General features: G+C 35.7%; 1 protein-coding gene across 6 annotated transcripts in view; it reads left to right on the forward strand.

Moving 5' to 3' along the window:
• REV1 (REV1, DNA directed polymerase) overlaps window positions 1-14,433 on the forward strand; it is a 62,612-nt gene that overhangs the window by 30,301 nt on the left and 17,878 nt on the right. For 3 of the 6 annotated variants that reach the window (XM_026066562.1, XM_026066554.1, XM_026066577.1), the window contains 7 exons: window positions 1,107-1,223; window positions 5,943-6,075; window positions 7,040-7,168; window positions 7,853-8,007; window positions 10,134-10,253; window positions 13,332-13,552; window positions 14,065-14,237. In XM_026066562.1, coding sequence (XP_025922347.1) covers window positions 1,107-1,223; window positions 5,943-6,075; window positions 7,040-7,168; window positions 7,853-8,007; window positions 10,134-10,253; window positions 13,332-13,552; window positions 14,065-14,237 — 1,048 coding nt within the window. Of the gene's footprint in view, window positions 1-1,106; window positions 1,224-4,139; window positions 4,447-5,942; window positions 6,076-7,039; window positions 7,169-7,852; window positions 8,008-10,133; window positions 10,254-13,331; window positions 13,553-14,064; window positions 14,238-14,433 lie in introns of those variants that run through there. The other 3 variants (XM_026066569.1, XM_026066593.1, XM_026066588.1) reach the window with 3 other exon arrangements.

A 14,433-nucleotide genomic window follows, 5' to 3' on the forward strand; every position in this document is an offset into this window, starting at 1 on the left:
AAAAAAAAAAAGTGAGGTTTTCTAATCTTTTTCCTAAAGTAGCCTAAGGAGCTTTGTTTAATTAGAGAGGTGGAAAGGTCAAGACTGAGAATTAATTGTCTCTTTGCCCAGTATATCTTTTTCAAGGGAGATTTGCTTCTCCTTTTCTATCCTATCTAAGCTTTTGCCACACATGAAGTATTATAAGATCTGGATGATGGTCAATTCAGTTGGCACTTAAAATGCTGACTCTGTGATCATCCTTAGTACATAGGAAGAATTGGAGCTCCGTAGCAAGTTGTTTCTGAGTATAACTTTCCAAAATTAAAATACCAGCTCTACTATGCATATGCTGAGCTTTGGTGTTGCACAAGTCTGAAGACTTGGTGCAATGGTCCGAGAAAGACTCAAAGCTATATATTTCATTTCCTCTCTTATGTCAAGAGGCAGGAGCAACTATGTCAAAGTTACTTCATATATGCGTGTATCTTAAAACTTTATTTCCCCGCCAAATTTCGAATTCCATTACTGCAATATAGAGAACCTAGGACTTTTCTGCAAATATTTTTTCTTTTCCATAGAACTGTGCCAGAACTTTCAGTGCATATGTTAGCTTGCTGTAGGAAAGTTATGAAGGTGTTGATATTGTTAAAAAGTCGGAAGTTTAAAGATTTGATCTTGTACAGTTAATTGAACAAGTGGAACTGAATGTGTTAATATGTAAGTTACACTGTTTTAGCTTACTTTAGCTAACAAACCTGCTAAAAGTATTTAAAAATTGCTGTGGTGTTTGCCATGTTTTATACTAATGAATTATTACGGCACTGGTGAAGTTTCACAGCTTCCCTTTATAGTAGTTGTTAAAGACAAACTAGTATGGCTGCATTTTCACTCTTTCAAAAGTTTTCATCTCTTTTATGTCTAATTGCAGCCATGAGTAAATTGACAGTCATAATACAAAGTCACTTTCATAACTGTTTACTGCTGTAGGAGTGCATAAGCTTGAAGGAACTTTAAAAAAAAAAATTAAAACAGACATCTTCATAACCTTACCCTGGCTGTGCTATTATTAAAATGTGAGCTTCTATAAATGTTGACTTCTAAGTACATGCATTTCTTCTCCACAGGAAAACCAGTAGCTGTTACTAGCAACAGAGGTGCGGGAAAGGCACCACTGCGCCCTGGTGCAAACCCCCAGCTTGAAAGGCAATATTACCAGAATAAGCTATTGAATGGCAAAGCAGGTACAAATAAGTCTGTCTGTTTGTTTGTTTACTGTTTTGTGATTGAAAACTTTTCCTTAAAGTTATTAATAAAATGCACAGTGGATAAATTCTTTTTTTTTTCACATGTATATTCAGAAAAGAAATGGTTTTGGACAACACAATGCTTTGTGGCTTTAGAAATTTGCCACTGTGACTTTTGTTAGTTATCTTTGCTCTGTGTCGGTGTAATATTTTAGAGTAACGTTAGGTTTTATTCCCTTTTTTATTGAGGGTGAGTATAAGATAATTTTTAAGTGTTTTTTGTTGTTTTTTTTTAAGTAGGAAATATAGCTTGTCTGAACACTTGGTTCTGAGTATTACAGAAGTCTGTTACAGAAAAGCAGGTACAAAATATATTTTGAAAGGCTGCTAATATTTTTTATGAATAGAAAGTAGAAATGACAGCACATAGCCAGTAAGAGATTGATTGGTCGAGGTTGGCTTTTGAATTGCATGAGTATAATATCTGTCTCCAATGACTTAATCTGAGTGGTCCTTAGAGCATTTTGGGTGTCGGGGAAGTCTGGCAGCTCTTGTGAATTCTGTCTTTCCAGTATTTTGTTTCTTCAAAACCAAGGCATCTGTTGTAGTTTGAGAATTCCTTACTTTCCTACAGTCATTTAGAGCCTTCTTGTTACTTTCTGTGTTCTCAAGTAGCAGTATAATAGTGTAAACAAAACATACTGTTATTAACTGGTTTTCTGATTGTTACAAGGGTGTGAGAACATAGAATTGCTAAACATAAATGGCAACTTGTTTCTCTCTTTTTTTTTTTTCTTTCCTCCAAGAGTCTGCTTAATCAGCTTGAAGTTTAAGTGAAGAAGTTTTTTATTGCTGCTATTTAATTTTAGTTTAGATTTGGAAGTTGCTTCTCCTTTGACCCTCATACACACACTTCTTATCTGGGTTGTAGTAACAGATATTATTGTTCTAAAATTTATACCACAGTTAGTTATTTTGTTAGTATAAGAGATGAAAAAACACAGTTTGTTCTTCCACATTTTTTTCTGAAATGTTAATACTTTAAGAAAAGAAACTCTGTAATAAATTATGCAGATTTTCAAAGACATTTGGAAACAAGGTATTACAGTACGTGATGCCTTTTTATTTGTCTTTTTGCTGTAGTTTAAGTACTCATTTAAACTGAGGTAGAATACATGTTTGTGGAACCTACTGGCCTTTAACTTTGTGAGGACCTTTCTGACTTTCTAGAAAGTCAGAAGCTTTCCAAACTTAGTTTCTGCTGTGTTGTAATGCCATGTATAAGCATGTTACAAAGATAACTGTGTTTTTGTGGGCTTAAATTTTCCATAGTACAGTTTATGTATGACCTATTTATTGGTAGCTCAGGTTTAAGTAGTGACTTAATAACTTTTATTAGGACCTTGTATTGGATAATGATGTGACTTCATACAATGAAGCGATGTTTGGAGAGTGAGGGAGTTAAGGAAGCTTAACTGACATAAATTAGTACGTTCTCTGTGTTTCACAAATTCAACAGCATCTCTTCTGCTATATGTATTGCTTAAAGGTAAAATAGGTTTCAGCCTCCTTGTATAACAAACTCGGTTTCTTACTGCAGCAGCTTTTTCTGGATGTCCACACAGTCATTTCTTTAACTTCAGCATCCAATCTCACTGGCTTGCAGGCAGGCAGGCAGCTAGCTCTTCTTTCTTGATATTTAGTCTGATTGTACAGCCTATTTTTTTGGCAGAAGGATTTTTTCCTAACACTGTTTTTACAGTCTCCATCTCATTAGCTGCAGTTTCTTATTTTTCAGTCTCTTTATTAATTTTTATCTCTGAGTACAGTATTTTTATCAACAAACAAATTTAGCCTGCTGTTTCTGCTTACATTCTCATAAACACATGGATTGTCTTCCTTTTGGGTAAAAAAAATTAAGGTTAGTTGTAGTCTTATAAGAAAACATGTAATTGCACTTTTGGTTAGCCTTTTCTAACATCACAATATCTTAGGGAGTGTATGTGAAACACTTCATAGCACGTGTTTAATCATGCCTTGCCTCAGGTAAATACGGTCTGGCAGGCCCATGTATCACATGGAAAACTGCTTTTTCTAAAATATTAAAAATATAGAATGCTAAATTATGCTCTGTTAAACATACACATTCTGCTTGGGGATGTGCTATATAAATGAAATAAAAAAGTAGTTGGGACCAACTTTGAACATAAGCATATTTTTACTTCCATGTCTCAACACGGAACCCACTTCATTTTTTGATGCTTCATGCTTTCCAGGCTGCTCTCTGATCTTGCCTTCTCCAGGTCTTGCTTATTAGAAAAAATGTTCCAAATTAAAAAAAAAAAAAAAAAAAAAAAAGGAACTTATGAATCACTTAGTTTGACTACAAACTGAACTCTGCTGCTTCAGCTACTTCTTTTTTTGCAAATTACTTCTTCGGTGATACTGGTTCCTCCTGCCTTTTGATCTGCATTGCTGAATGAGTATCTAGTGTCAATAGAATCTTGGATCCTTTATGAAATACTTTCTTTTTCTTGTTTGAATTCATCCAGAAATGTGTAACTTTTAAATTTAAAAATTTGCAATCACTCTCTCCCTAAATCCCCAAATTGGAGATAGGCTTTCTGGGTAGTAGAAATTACTTCTCTACATAGATACCATCTTTAACATTCATGTCCTAAAGCTAGAGGATTAACATATGTTAATCAGAATTCATAGTTTGGGCTCTTTTTTCCATGGCCAGGATGCCCAAGATGTGAATGGTTTTTAGTCTTCCTTTCCCTCAACCCTAGTATCTCCTGTTTTTCATTCTAAAGAGCAGCAGTTTTTAACCATCATATTAGTCACAGATTTATTCTCAGCGATTTCTTTTTCACAGACTTGGGTCCTGGCCTCTGATTTCTCCATCCGTTGCTCCACATTCACCATGTGCCTGTCTAGTTTCCCAGCTTTTGATGAGAGGTTCTCTACCTTGCCTTCCATTGAGGACAATGTGTTCTGCATTGCCCTGAATTTCACATGAAGTGACTCCATCAGCTCATGGGGGGATCTGCTCTGCTGCGATGTGGAAAAAGTCGGCGAGTCCAATGAAGATAGACAAGATGACAGCATCATCTCAGGCCAGGGCACAGGAAGGCATGGACTAAAGAAATTGTTCTTGTCATTCTTATCTTTATTTGGGGCATAATTTTGCTCTAATTTGCAGCTGCAGACATCTTAGGTAACTTACTGAGCTCTTCATACATTAATATATTTACAACATAAAAAGATACTTGAATTTAGCAGAAAGTCTGAATAAAAGCAGCTTTTCATGTGAGCCAAGTTCTGGCCCCGCTGTCTCCACTCACTCATTACAATACTTTCTCTGGTCTGATAACTACTTGCATGTGCACATAGCACCCTGTTTCCTTTCAGTTGAATTGTCAGTGTGCAAGTTGTTAGTACCACTATGTATGATAAGGTATTGTGGCACTTTGGAGTAAACTTCGTATTCATTATATTACAAAGGTGGATAGTGTTAAATAGACTACAGTAATGAGAAAGAACTATAACATATGTATTTGATTTCATTTTGAGTAAATAAGAAGCTTTATGTCTTTCTGATACCTTTTTGTTTTGATTCTGATTGGGAATTTGGGAGGGAATAGTAATGTTTGCATCAATACATTTTTTCAGGCTAATCTGTAATTTAGAGTCTAGGCATCTATCCGTCAAGGTTTATATACCATGAGAACCTAAACAGAAAGGAATAGAGAATGCTTTACTTGATTCCAGTATTCTGTGTCCTGAGTTTCTGTCCTAGTATCTAGTATGCAGTTGGCCTAAGAGCATGCTATGGAGTTTCACAGAATTAGGAAAGGCCTGTCTCTTGTTTTAAAAGTCTGAGATTGCAGTGTTCATAGTTGCATCCTTTTGATCCAAGAGAAATTTGTGGTGGTTTTTAAAGAAGTCGCATATTCTAGTACGTGAATTATTAAGGAAGTAATAATGGAGGTTTTGTCAATGAATTTCCCTGTAAGAGTATTAAAAAATATACAAGTTTCTAGTTAGGTTTAGTATTTTTTAATTTAAGCTAATTTATAAGTGTCCTTATTACTTCATTTGACTCCTTAAAGATCACTTTGGGGTATCTAGATTAAGTAATTATTAAGAAATAGTTTTAAATAGGAGGTTATAAATATGATAAACAGTGACATTGTACTTTGAATTTAATTTGTCTTGGTGGTAGTTGTACTTTTTAAAAAGGAATACAGCTAAGCATCTTTTTGTTCAGGGAAGCAGTTGGTGTCATGCATTTTCTTTACAGGGTATGGTTGTATCAGGTGGCCTTGAGTTTGTCTAATCATTTTTATCGTCATTAAAGATAACTGAGATCTGTTTTGTTTTACAGTAATCGTGTAGGTAGCCATATACAAGCTATTCTCTAAAATGTTGGGGGAAAATAGGAAAAGAATTTTTCTGTAGCACAATATTGGTCACAATAAATATGTGCAGACCTGCCTGTAGAGAAAGATTATTATGTGGGGAGTTCTGGGTTGTCTTTTTTCTTGACTGTGATATGAATCAATATAGTGCTAAGAACCTCTTCATCAACAGGTGAAGAAGTTGTATAGAAACTGTATCAAGAATACTCCATTATATTTATTTCATTCACATTCATTTTGTTGAACTCATAAGAAAATAATATAAAAACAAATACAAATATTATTTTCCAAGCAGAAATTAGAGTTCCTGATAAGCTGGACTCATCAGTCTGGGAGCATCCAGATTCCACACACATGAATGGAGCTGACATGGATCTCACTATTCTGTCCATGGCGGAAATTGCCTCTTGTAGTTATGAAGCCAGGTAGGTAAAATTTACCTATCAGGTTGTTTGAAAAATCTCATACAGATAGGCATAAAGTGTCTGTAAATAGCAATTGTTAGGTCATATATTGCTTAAATTTATTCAGATAAGAAATTCTTTTATGTTTCAGTCATTATGTCCTTCCGTATGCATGTAGCTGCTTTTTAAACACTGTTATAGCTCTCAGCCTAACCTGCGTGTTAACTGGAACAAAACCAATTAAGGAAAGCTTTATGCCATTCACAGTGATAAGGTTGATTTCATAACGTTATCTTCATTTCTTTGTATTAACACTGAATTCTTTCATGAAGTTGAGAATGCTTTGTTACTGAAGGTTTCAGTTAAAATGATACAAGGATAAGAGTGATTACTAAACTTAAAAACATTTCATGCACTGATCACATTGAGTATTCCAGAAAGCATAGCTTATAACTTTCAGAATTTGAAGTAACTTGTTATAAATACAGCCACTGTGCTGAAAATACAATTTGCCACCCTGATAGAAAAAATACTCCAGCAATTACTATTTCACTGTAACCTTTCTCAAGTATGCCAGGGTAGGCAAGGTGATATTTTTGTCTCAAAAAGTTACACTTTATTTGTTGTGGGAGCATAATTTTATAAGTTTGCATAGTGGGATATAAGAACCAGCCATCTTAATCTCTGTAGTATATGCTTGGTTTTAATTTGAAGCAGAAGATGGCATGCAGTGCTTCTTGGAGATTTTTTCTATGTTTTAAGCACATCCCCAAACACGGGCTTTCCATGCTGTACGCCTAAACATCATACAGTTAATTAAGATAGTCTGTTTGCAGCTATTTTTCTTATTTATCAAAATACTGGCAGTTTTATCAATAATTTACTTTTGTGGAAAAAGACAAATACTTCATTTGGACATACCACATATGAACATAATTTGTGAAGAAGTTGGTACTGCATGTTTTTGTTTCTTATTTGTTTTTAGACAAGTTGGCATAAAGAACGGAATGTTTTTTGGCCAAGCAAAAAAGTTGTGTCCGAATCTTCAAGCAGTTTCATATGATTTTAATTCATACAAAGAAGTTGCACGGACAGTATATGAAATACTGGCAAGGTAACGTGTGCTGTATGTTTGCATGATCTTCCTTGGTAAGGTTGTCAGGCACATCTTCATTTGCCTCTGCTGAATGCCATTATTCGAGCTCGTGTTTTCATCTCTGTATTACTCTCCCGCTTCATGAAAACCATTCCTATGTCAGATCTTCCTTTTGTAGTCATTTTTTTTTGAGTACTCTGTTTCTTCTGAGCACTCTTTTATCTTGAAGCCAAATCCTGTAAATGGTCAACATCTGACTCCAAGGGAATCATTGTTAAAATTTACACTGATTTCACTGTGAGAAGAACTGATTCCTGCTTGCTAGTGAGATACTTCCAAGAGCTTTTTTTTTTTAATTGAGTAATTTGAGAATTGCTTATTGGAGTAATTTCTATTAGAAACTACTTTCTGGTTTAAAATGCACTTGAACAAAACTGGAAATCTGTTAGTGTGAGTAAAAAATAAGTATTTAACTCTCCTTTCCCAGCTGTTCCTTTAAAAGCATGATGCATGTTGAAGTTAGTCCTACATAATAATGTTACTGTAATTTGCTATATTAGCATTTTTAATATTTATGTCATGTGTGATACTAAATAAGCAGGGAAATGCCACCACAAAAGGAAGACTTTATTTGCTACATATTTGTTTTAACAGATGGTGAGCTGTTGCTGGTGTTTCACCTCCTTTACTTTGTGTTGATAGCTATACTCATAACATCGAAGCAGTCAGTTGTGATGAAGCACTAGTAGATATCACTGAAATCCTTACAGAGACCAGATTGACTCCTGATGAATTTGCAAATGCTATCCGCACCGAAATCAAAGCCCAAACTAAATGCACTGCCTCTGTTGGCATGGGTAAGTACCTGATTTCATTTCTACTTACAAGCATTGCCTTGTATTGTTAGGCTCATCAAAGTTGTGTAAGATTGGTAAAACAGTAAGTGTTTGTGGAATATAGAATATATTGCCTTTTAGATTAAATTAATGTAAATAAAAGTGCAAGAAACTTTCATAAGTGGAAAATTTTAAGCAATATTTTATAAAATTGCTATAATCTCTGCTTTATTATTTGAACAGTACGCTAAAATTCTATCTGCATAATATTTATATTCATTTTTATAAAATGCTACTGTATTTTTTCCAGTAAATTGAGAAATAAGAGCAGATTCTGCTCCTTACAAGAGAAAGTAGTAAGAGTTTATGGGGTGGCATGATTTAACGTAGTTATAACTTATTGAAAACAAGGCTTGTGTGATTTGTAGTAGGTATTGTACATGAAATTACACATCTGAAAAGAATTTATTTCTTTTCACTTGGCCCCTTCCTTTCTCCTTTGTTTTTTGTTCCTAATCATATTAGAGTAATAAGTATCTGGGAATAAATATCCTGAGTGCATGCAAGTGTATAAAATCCACTTGTGATGCAAACTGAAATTCATTATTGTAAGTCTTAGTGGTAGAATTCTTCCTTTTATTTCTTAAGGGATCATGGTAGTATAGAGACTGTAATTCCCTTGATTCCTGTTTGTGTCTTGCTTTGACTTGAAACGCATTTGTAATCTCTTTTATATGCTTATTTAATGTGTTTATTTTTTTCTGTAGAAAAAGAGATTACTTTTTAAAGCATTATTTTCTAATCTGATATCATATTTCTCTCACTGATTGAAGGAGACAAATACCTATAAGCAAATATTTATTTCTAATAATCAATTTGTTTGAGATATTTGAAAAATAATATTGGTGTCCTTTCTAGAAATTCGTATGGTAGGTACACTGCAAGGACTTTGTCTCTTCACTCTTAATTCATCATAAAGTAAATGAATCGGAGGAAACTCTTGTAATTGTGCTATTACATGAATGTAGAGACCTGATTTCAAATACATGGTCTGCCAGAAACTGACATCTCATATAACTGATTTCTGTGTTGCCCAATGGGAAAGTTACACCAATATAATAAAATGTGAATTTGAATAGATACTGTTATACCATTGAGATCCCTTCTCAACACTATTATTTCTGATTAGAAGTAAATTAAAGAAGGACATGCTTATGCCAGTTGAATAAATTTAATTCATACCCCAGAGATTTTAGTGGCTAAACTAAACTGATTCAAACAATGCTAGTGAAAGATTAAACACTCATCTGTAAACATCCTGTGCCTTGGTTTCTGATTTAAGTGAGGTATTAGTTTTTCCCTACTTTCAGTGTTGTGGGAATAATACATTACAGAAGGTAAATCACTGAGATTTTATGGTATTAGAGGCTATGTTGGTATGTTCAATAGATAAGAGGATCAGAAATCTTCCATACTCTATAGACAAAACATGGATCCCCAAAGTTAAACAGAAAATTGAGTCTGTTGTTAATTGTTTCATCAATTTAACCTCTCAGCAGAAACGGTGCTCGTAAGTCTGTATTACTGTTCTTATTGACTAAAATTTCAAAAAGGGCAAAAAGAATAAGAACATAGGTGGGATGGGAATAGCAACGGGGATATTGTGCTGTTAGTTCTGGATGTGCCTACTTTTTTATTGGTTTGCTTTATCTTAAAGCAGAGTGTTTGAGTAGCAATAATGAATCTGTTTGGGTATCATTTCAGAGATTCTTTTGGCTGGGCAAGAATAAGCCTGTAAACAGGGAGGAAAGAATACTGAAATGGGGCTTGTACCTCTACATAGGTAGAACATTGCAGAGACAAATTCAGTGTTTTTAGTGAATTGCCCTGTGCCTACTTGTTGGTTTGTTTTTACTTTGCAAGTGCAGTGACTACTGGAGTTACTCTGCTCAAATCGCAAATCCTGCTAGTTGCCAATTTGAAAGTGGATATTGCAAATATAAATAAATATATCTCATTAAACTCTTTACAAAATATACAGAATTTGACTGTACCTACTGCATTTTTCCCTTAACTGTTGAATTGGAGAATCCTACTTGAGAAGACAGAATTTACCACAGCCATGCTTCAATTCGTTATTTTCACAGGTTCCAATATTCTGCTGGCCAGAATGGCAACTCGTAAAGCAAAACCAGATGGACAGTATCACTTAAAACCAGAAGAAGTGGATGATTTTATCAGAGGTCAACTTGTTACCAGTCTTCCAGGTACTTGACTCTTCCTTTACAGAGCATTTTGCCTCCTGATACTAGAACAGTTAGAGCTACAAATCTGTGTTCAGGTTTCAGTCTCGAATCTAACAAGATTAGATATTATTTCATGGTTACGATCTGAAAAAAAGATTTACTAATAATTTCTAAGAAGAATCTCAGTGACCTTTTTGTATCTTTTAGAGAAGCATCTTTTTTGGTAAAGACTTTAGAGCCATACAACTTGACTACAGAAGAAGCTGAGAATTTAGTATCTTAGACAACCTTACATTCTTTAATAAAACTATTTGGATGAATCATTTCAAGTGAATGCTAGCTTGCCATGTCATAATGAATGTAATAAAATGATTAATAATGGATACTTCTCACTGAGAGAGGCAGGATTTGCTTAGATCTTTTATAGAGAGGCTGTATATCAAATTATAATTGGTGCCTAGCCCAATCACAGAATGGTTGAGGCTGGAAGGGACCTCTGGAGATCATCTAGTCCAACCCCCCTCCTCAAGCAGGGTCACCTACAGCACATTCCCCAGGATTGTGTCCAGATGGCTTTTGAATATCTCCAAGGAAGGAGACTCCACAACCTCTCTGGGCAACCTGTTCCAGTGCTCTGTCACCCTCACAGTGAAGAAGTTTTTCCTCATGTTCAGACAGAACTTCCTGTGTTCCAGGTTGCGCCTGTTGCCTCTCATCCTATTGCTGGGCACCACTGAGAAGAGTCTGGCCCCATCCTCTCTACACCCTCCCTTCAGATACTTATACACATGTTGATAAGATCCCCCCTCAGTCTTCTSTTCTCCAGACTGAAGAGTCCCAGCTCTCTCAGCCTTTCCTCATATGAGAGATGCTCCAGTCCCTTAATCATCTTAGTGGCCCTTTGTTGGACTTGCTCCAGTAGCTACATATCTCTCTCATTCTGGGGAGCCCAGAACTGGACCCAGCACTCCAGATTTGGCCTCAGCAACACTGAGCAGAGGGGAAGGATCACCACCCTTGACCTGCTGGCAACTTCCTAATGTAGCCCAGGATGCCGCTGGCCTTCTTGGCCACAAGGGCAAATTGCTGGCTCATGGTCAACTTGTTGTCCACCAGGACCCTGAGGTCTTCCTCTGCAGAGCTGCTTTCCAGGGGTCGGCTCCCTGCCAAGAGAATATCCTTTCTGAAAGGGAGTATATGAAGCCACGAGTTGGAAAAAATACCACAGATAGAAGAATGAGAGTATATGAGGGGGAAAAAAGGAGTGCAAGAGAGGAATTTATTTCATCTGTTGCATTTAGGAAACTCAGATCTGGAAGAGAATAAGGATAGGAGGAAAAGTAAGAAATAAATGGATAGAGGAAAACATTACCTGACTAGAGAAGTGCTTCTGCTTGCAGCACAAGACATAATGTTTCTACAAGTTTTGTGAAAAATGACAGCTGGACAGAGGGGAGGAGTCCAAATTAGTACATCTTTTGAGGGGCAAGTGGGCAAAATTCAACTAGTGTACATTTTTGGCAATAGCTCCCAGTTGTCTTATGTATAGCCAGAGTACATGGCTCTTTTGCTGTGTTCCTTGGTCCAGTAGGAGAGATAAAGAGATATTTGACTGAGGGAAGAACTGTAATTAGATGGGATGCCTGTGGACATAGAGAAGACCCAAGGAGAATGCTGGGGGGAAGGAAAGAAGCCTTTCTAGCCTGCAGGTTAGGGAAGTTCTTCAAGGGGTAAGAGAAGTCACAGACAGATGGCAGGGGTCTGGAGTCAGTAGTCAGTGTCAAGAAAGAGTGATAGGCAGTAAGGACATATGGAATACACCTGTATAAAAACAGGCTGCTTATTTATTTCTTTATTATTTTTGTTTCTATTGTTCCARGAAAATATTTAAAGGAGTTGTAAGCTAAAGTGTTTTCTGGCATGCAACTCTATGGTGTATTACTCTTCAATACATTACTAACATAGTTTGACGCAGATGTAATGCAAAAACTGCTGAATACTCCTTATTCATGCTCTGTATTTTAGTGATAGCTGTGCTCAACCTGCATGTGTACACACATACTTAGTGCTAAATGTTCAAAATAGTATGTTTCTCTGTTTAAGCAAAAAAAACCAGAGATCTATTGTAATAGACAACAATCACTACAATGGAGAAGTGCTAGGAATAGCATACATGTACAAATGCAGGTTTGCCAGAAATTCTCTTTACCTGTCCTCTTCCATGACCAAACATCATTTACAGCACAGCACCATTTCTCTGTGGCATAACTTATGGAAGATTTTTTTCCTCCAGAAAACAGTTCATATAGTAATATGCTTTGACTTGAGTCTTTTAAAGTTTTCAGATTTCACTCATATGTTCATAGTAAAAGCTTTCTAGTGTTTGTGTCAGTACATCACTTAAACAGTGAAACAGATTCTGAAAGATAGAATCTGAGTACCTGAGGTTTCTGACTTTTGGCCATGTAAACTCATAAGGTTAATATCTTCCGGAAATATCAGCCCACCTCTCACCGAACCCATAAATATACATAAATTCATCACACTTACATATGTGCAGTTGCCATGGTTACCTACAATTGCCAGTGGTTGGTAATTCAAAGCACAAGTGATACAGGTATGCTATCACTTCTACTTGAAATAATGTTTTTCTACCTAGGAAGCAATGGAACAGTAGTAAAAATATTTGCTAGTTTTCTTTTACATTAAGTCACTTGTATGTGATGGTAAAAACATATTACATGTTGCACATCATCTGTGGACTGAATATTGTGGTACTCAGAGCTATATACACTATAGCAGGCAGTACCTTGTCAAGGAGGTTTACAAGCAGGAGTCATTCATATTTCACCTAGAAATAAAGAAACACTCTGCACTATAACACCTTAAATGATATATGTAATATAGATTAAAGAAATATAGATCAAGACAGCAAAAATTTCCATTTGAAATGCATTTCATTGAGTGGAATTTATTTGTTATTATGATACTAATTTGAACCTACATTATTTAGGTTTAAAAAAGACAAATTTTCTTCCTTCAAAACCTAACTGCCTCTGAATTGTGCAGAGTTAATGGAACTAATTGTTTTCTTGTTAGGAGTTGGTAGGTCAATGGAATCCAAGCTGGTTTCTTTGGGAATTAAAACCTGTGGAGATCTACAGTGTGCTTCAATGTCAAAACTGCAGAAAGAATTTGGTCCAAAAACAGGACAAATGCTTTACAGATTTTGTCGTGGTTTGGATGATCGACCTGTTCGAACAGAAAAAAAAAGAAAATCTGTTTCAGCAGAAATAAACTATGGAATAAGGTTTACACAGGTAAATTCAAACTTGCTTTCTTTTCTACTGTGACTTCTTTCAACTGTAGAGGATTCTTCTCCTCTGGGCAGCTGGTCCACTGCTTGACTGTCCTCATGGTAGAAAGGTTTTTTTCCTTATAAATCCTAAGTTCTTCATCTTCTAGGAGTATGCCTAAAATTTGGCTTATAATTCTGAATCAAGTTTTCTTTAAAAAAAAAAAAAAAACTTATTTCCAGAAGGTCTTCGTATTTCCCATTATTTCAGCATCAGGATAGGAATCTACCATCTTGCCTAACTTCGGCTACATACAGCATAAACATAAAACACTTGAAATTAAATAAGACATTTGCCTGTGAGTCAGCTTGCTCTTTTCAGTTGAGAAAATCTTATGTATTTTTAAATCTTAGCAATGCACATTTCATCAACTGCCAGACTTTGTGAAATGGATTACATTGATTCTTAATGATTTACGTCATGTATTTGAAAATCAGTGGTGTTCTAAGCAGTGGAATGTTGGCTTTTCCTTTTAGCCTAAGGAAGCAGAAGCTTTCCTTCTGAGCCTCTCAGAAGAAATTCAACGTAGACTTGAAGCTGCTGGTATGAAGGGTAAACGGTTAACTCTTAAAATTATGGTCAGAAAGGCTGGGGCACCAATGGAGCCTGCAAAATATGGAGGTCATGGAATCTGTGATAATATTGCCAGGTAACTATGCATCAAGAAGTGAATGGTCAGTAGTAGGCATGAGCCCATTTCTGCAGGCTCTTTAGCACTGAAACTTTCAGCAAGACAGGACAGAAATTTTAAAGGTGCTTAGTACCATTCTGTTTGCACATCAAACCTACGCTAACATCAGATGTAGAATACTATTCTCAAAGTTCTCTGTGTTTTGGTTATATAT

This window comes from Apteryx rowi, unplaced genomic scaffold (assembly GCF_003343035.1).
Source record: "Apteryx rowi isolate R43461 unplaced genomic scaffold, aptRow1 scaffold_103, whole genome shotgun sequence".
Classification (NCBI taxonomy): domain Eukaryota; kingdom Metazoa; phylum Chordata; class Aves; order Apterygiformes; family Apterygidae; genus Apteryx; species Apteryx rowi.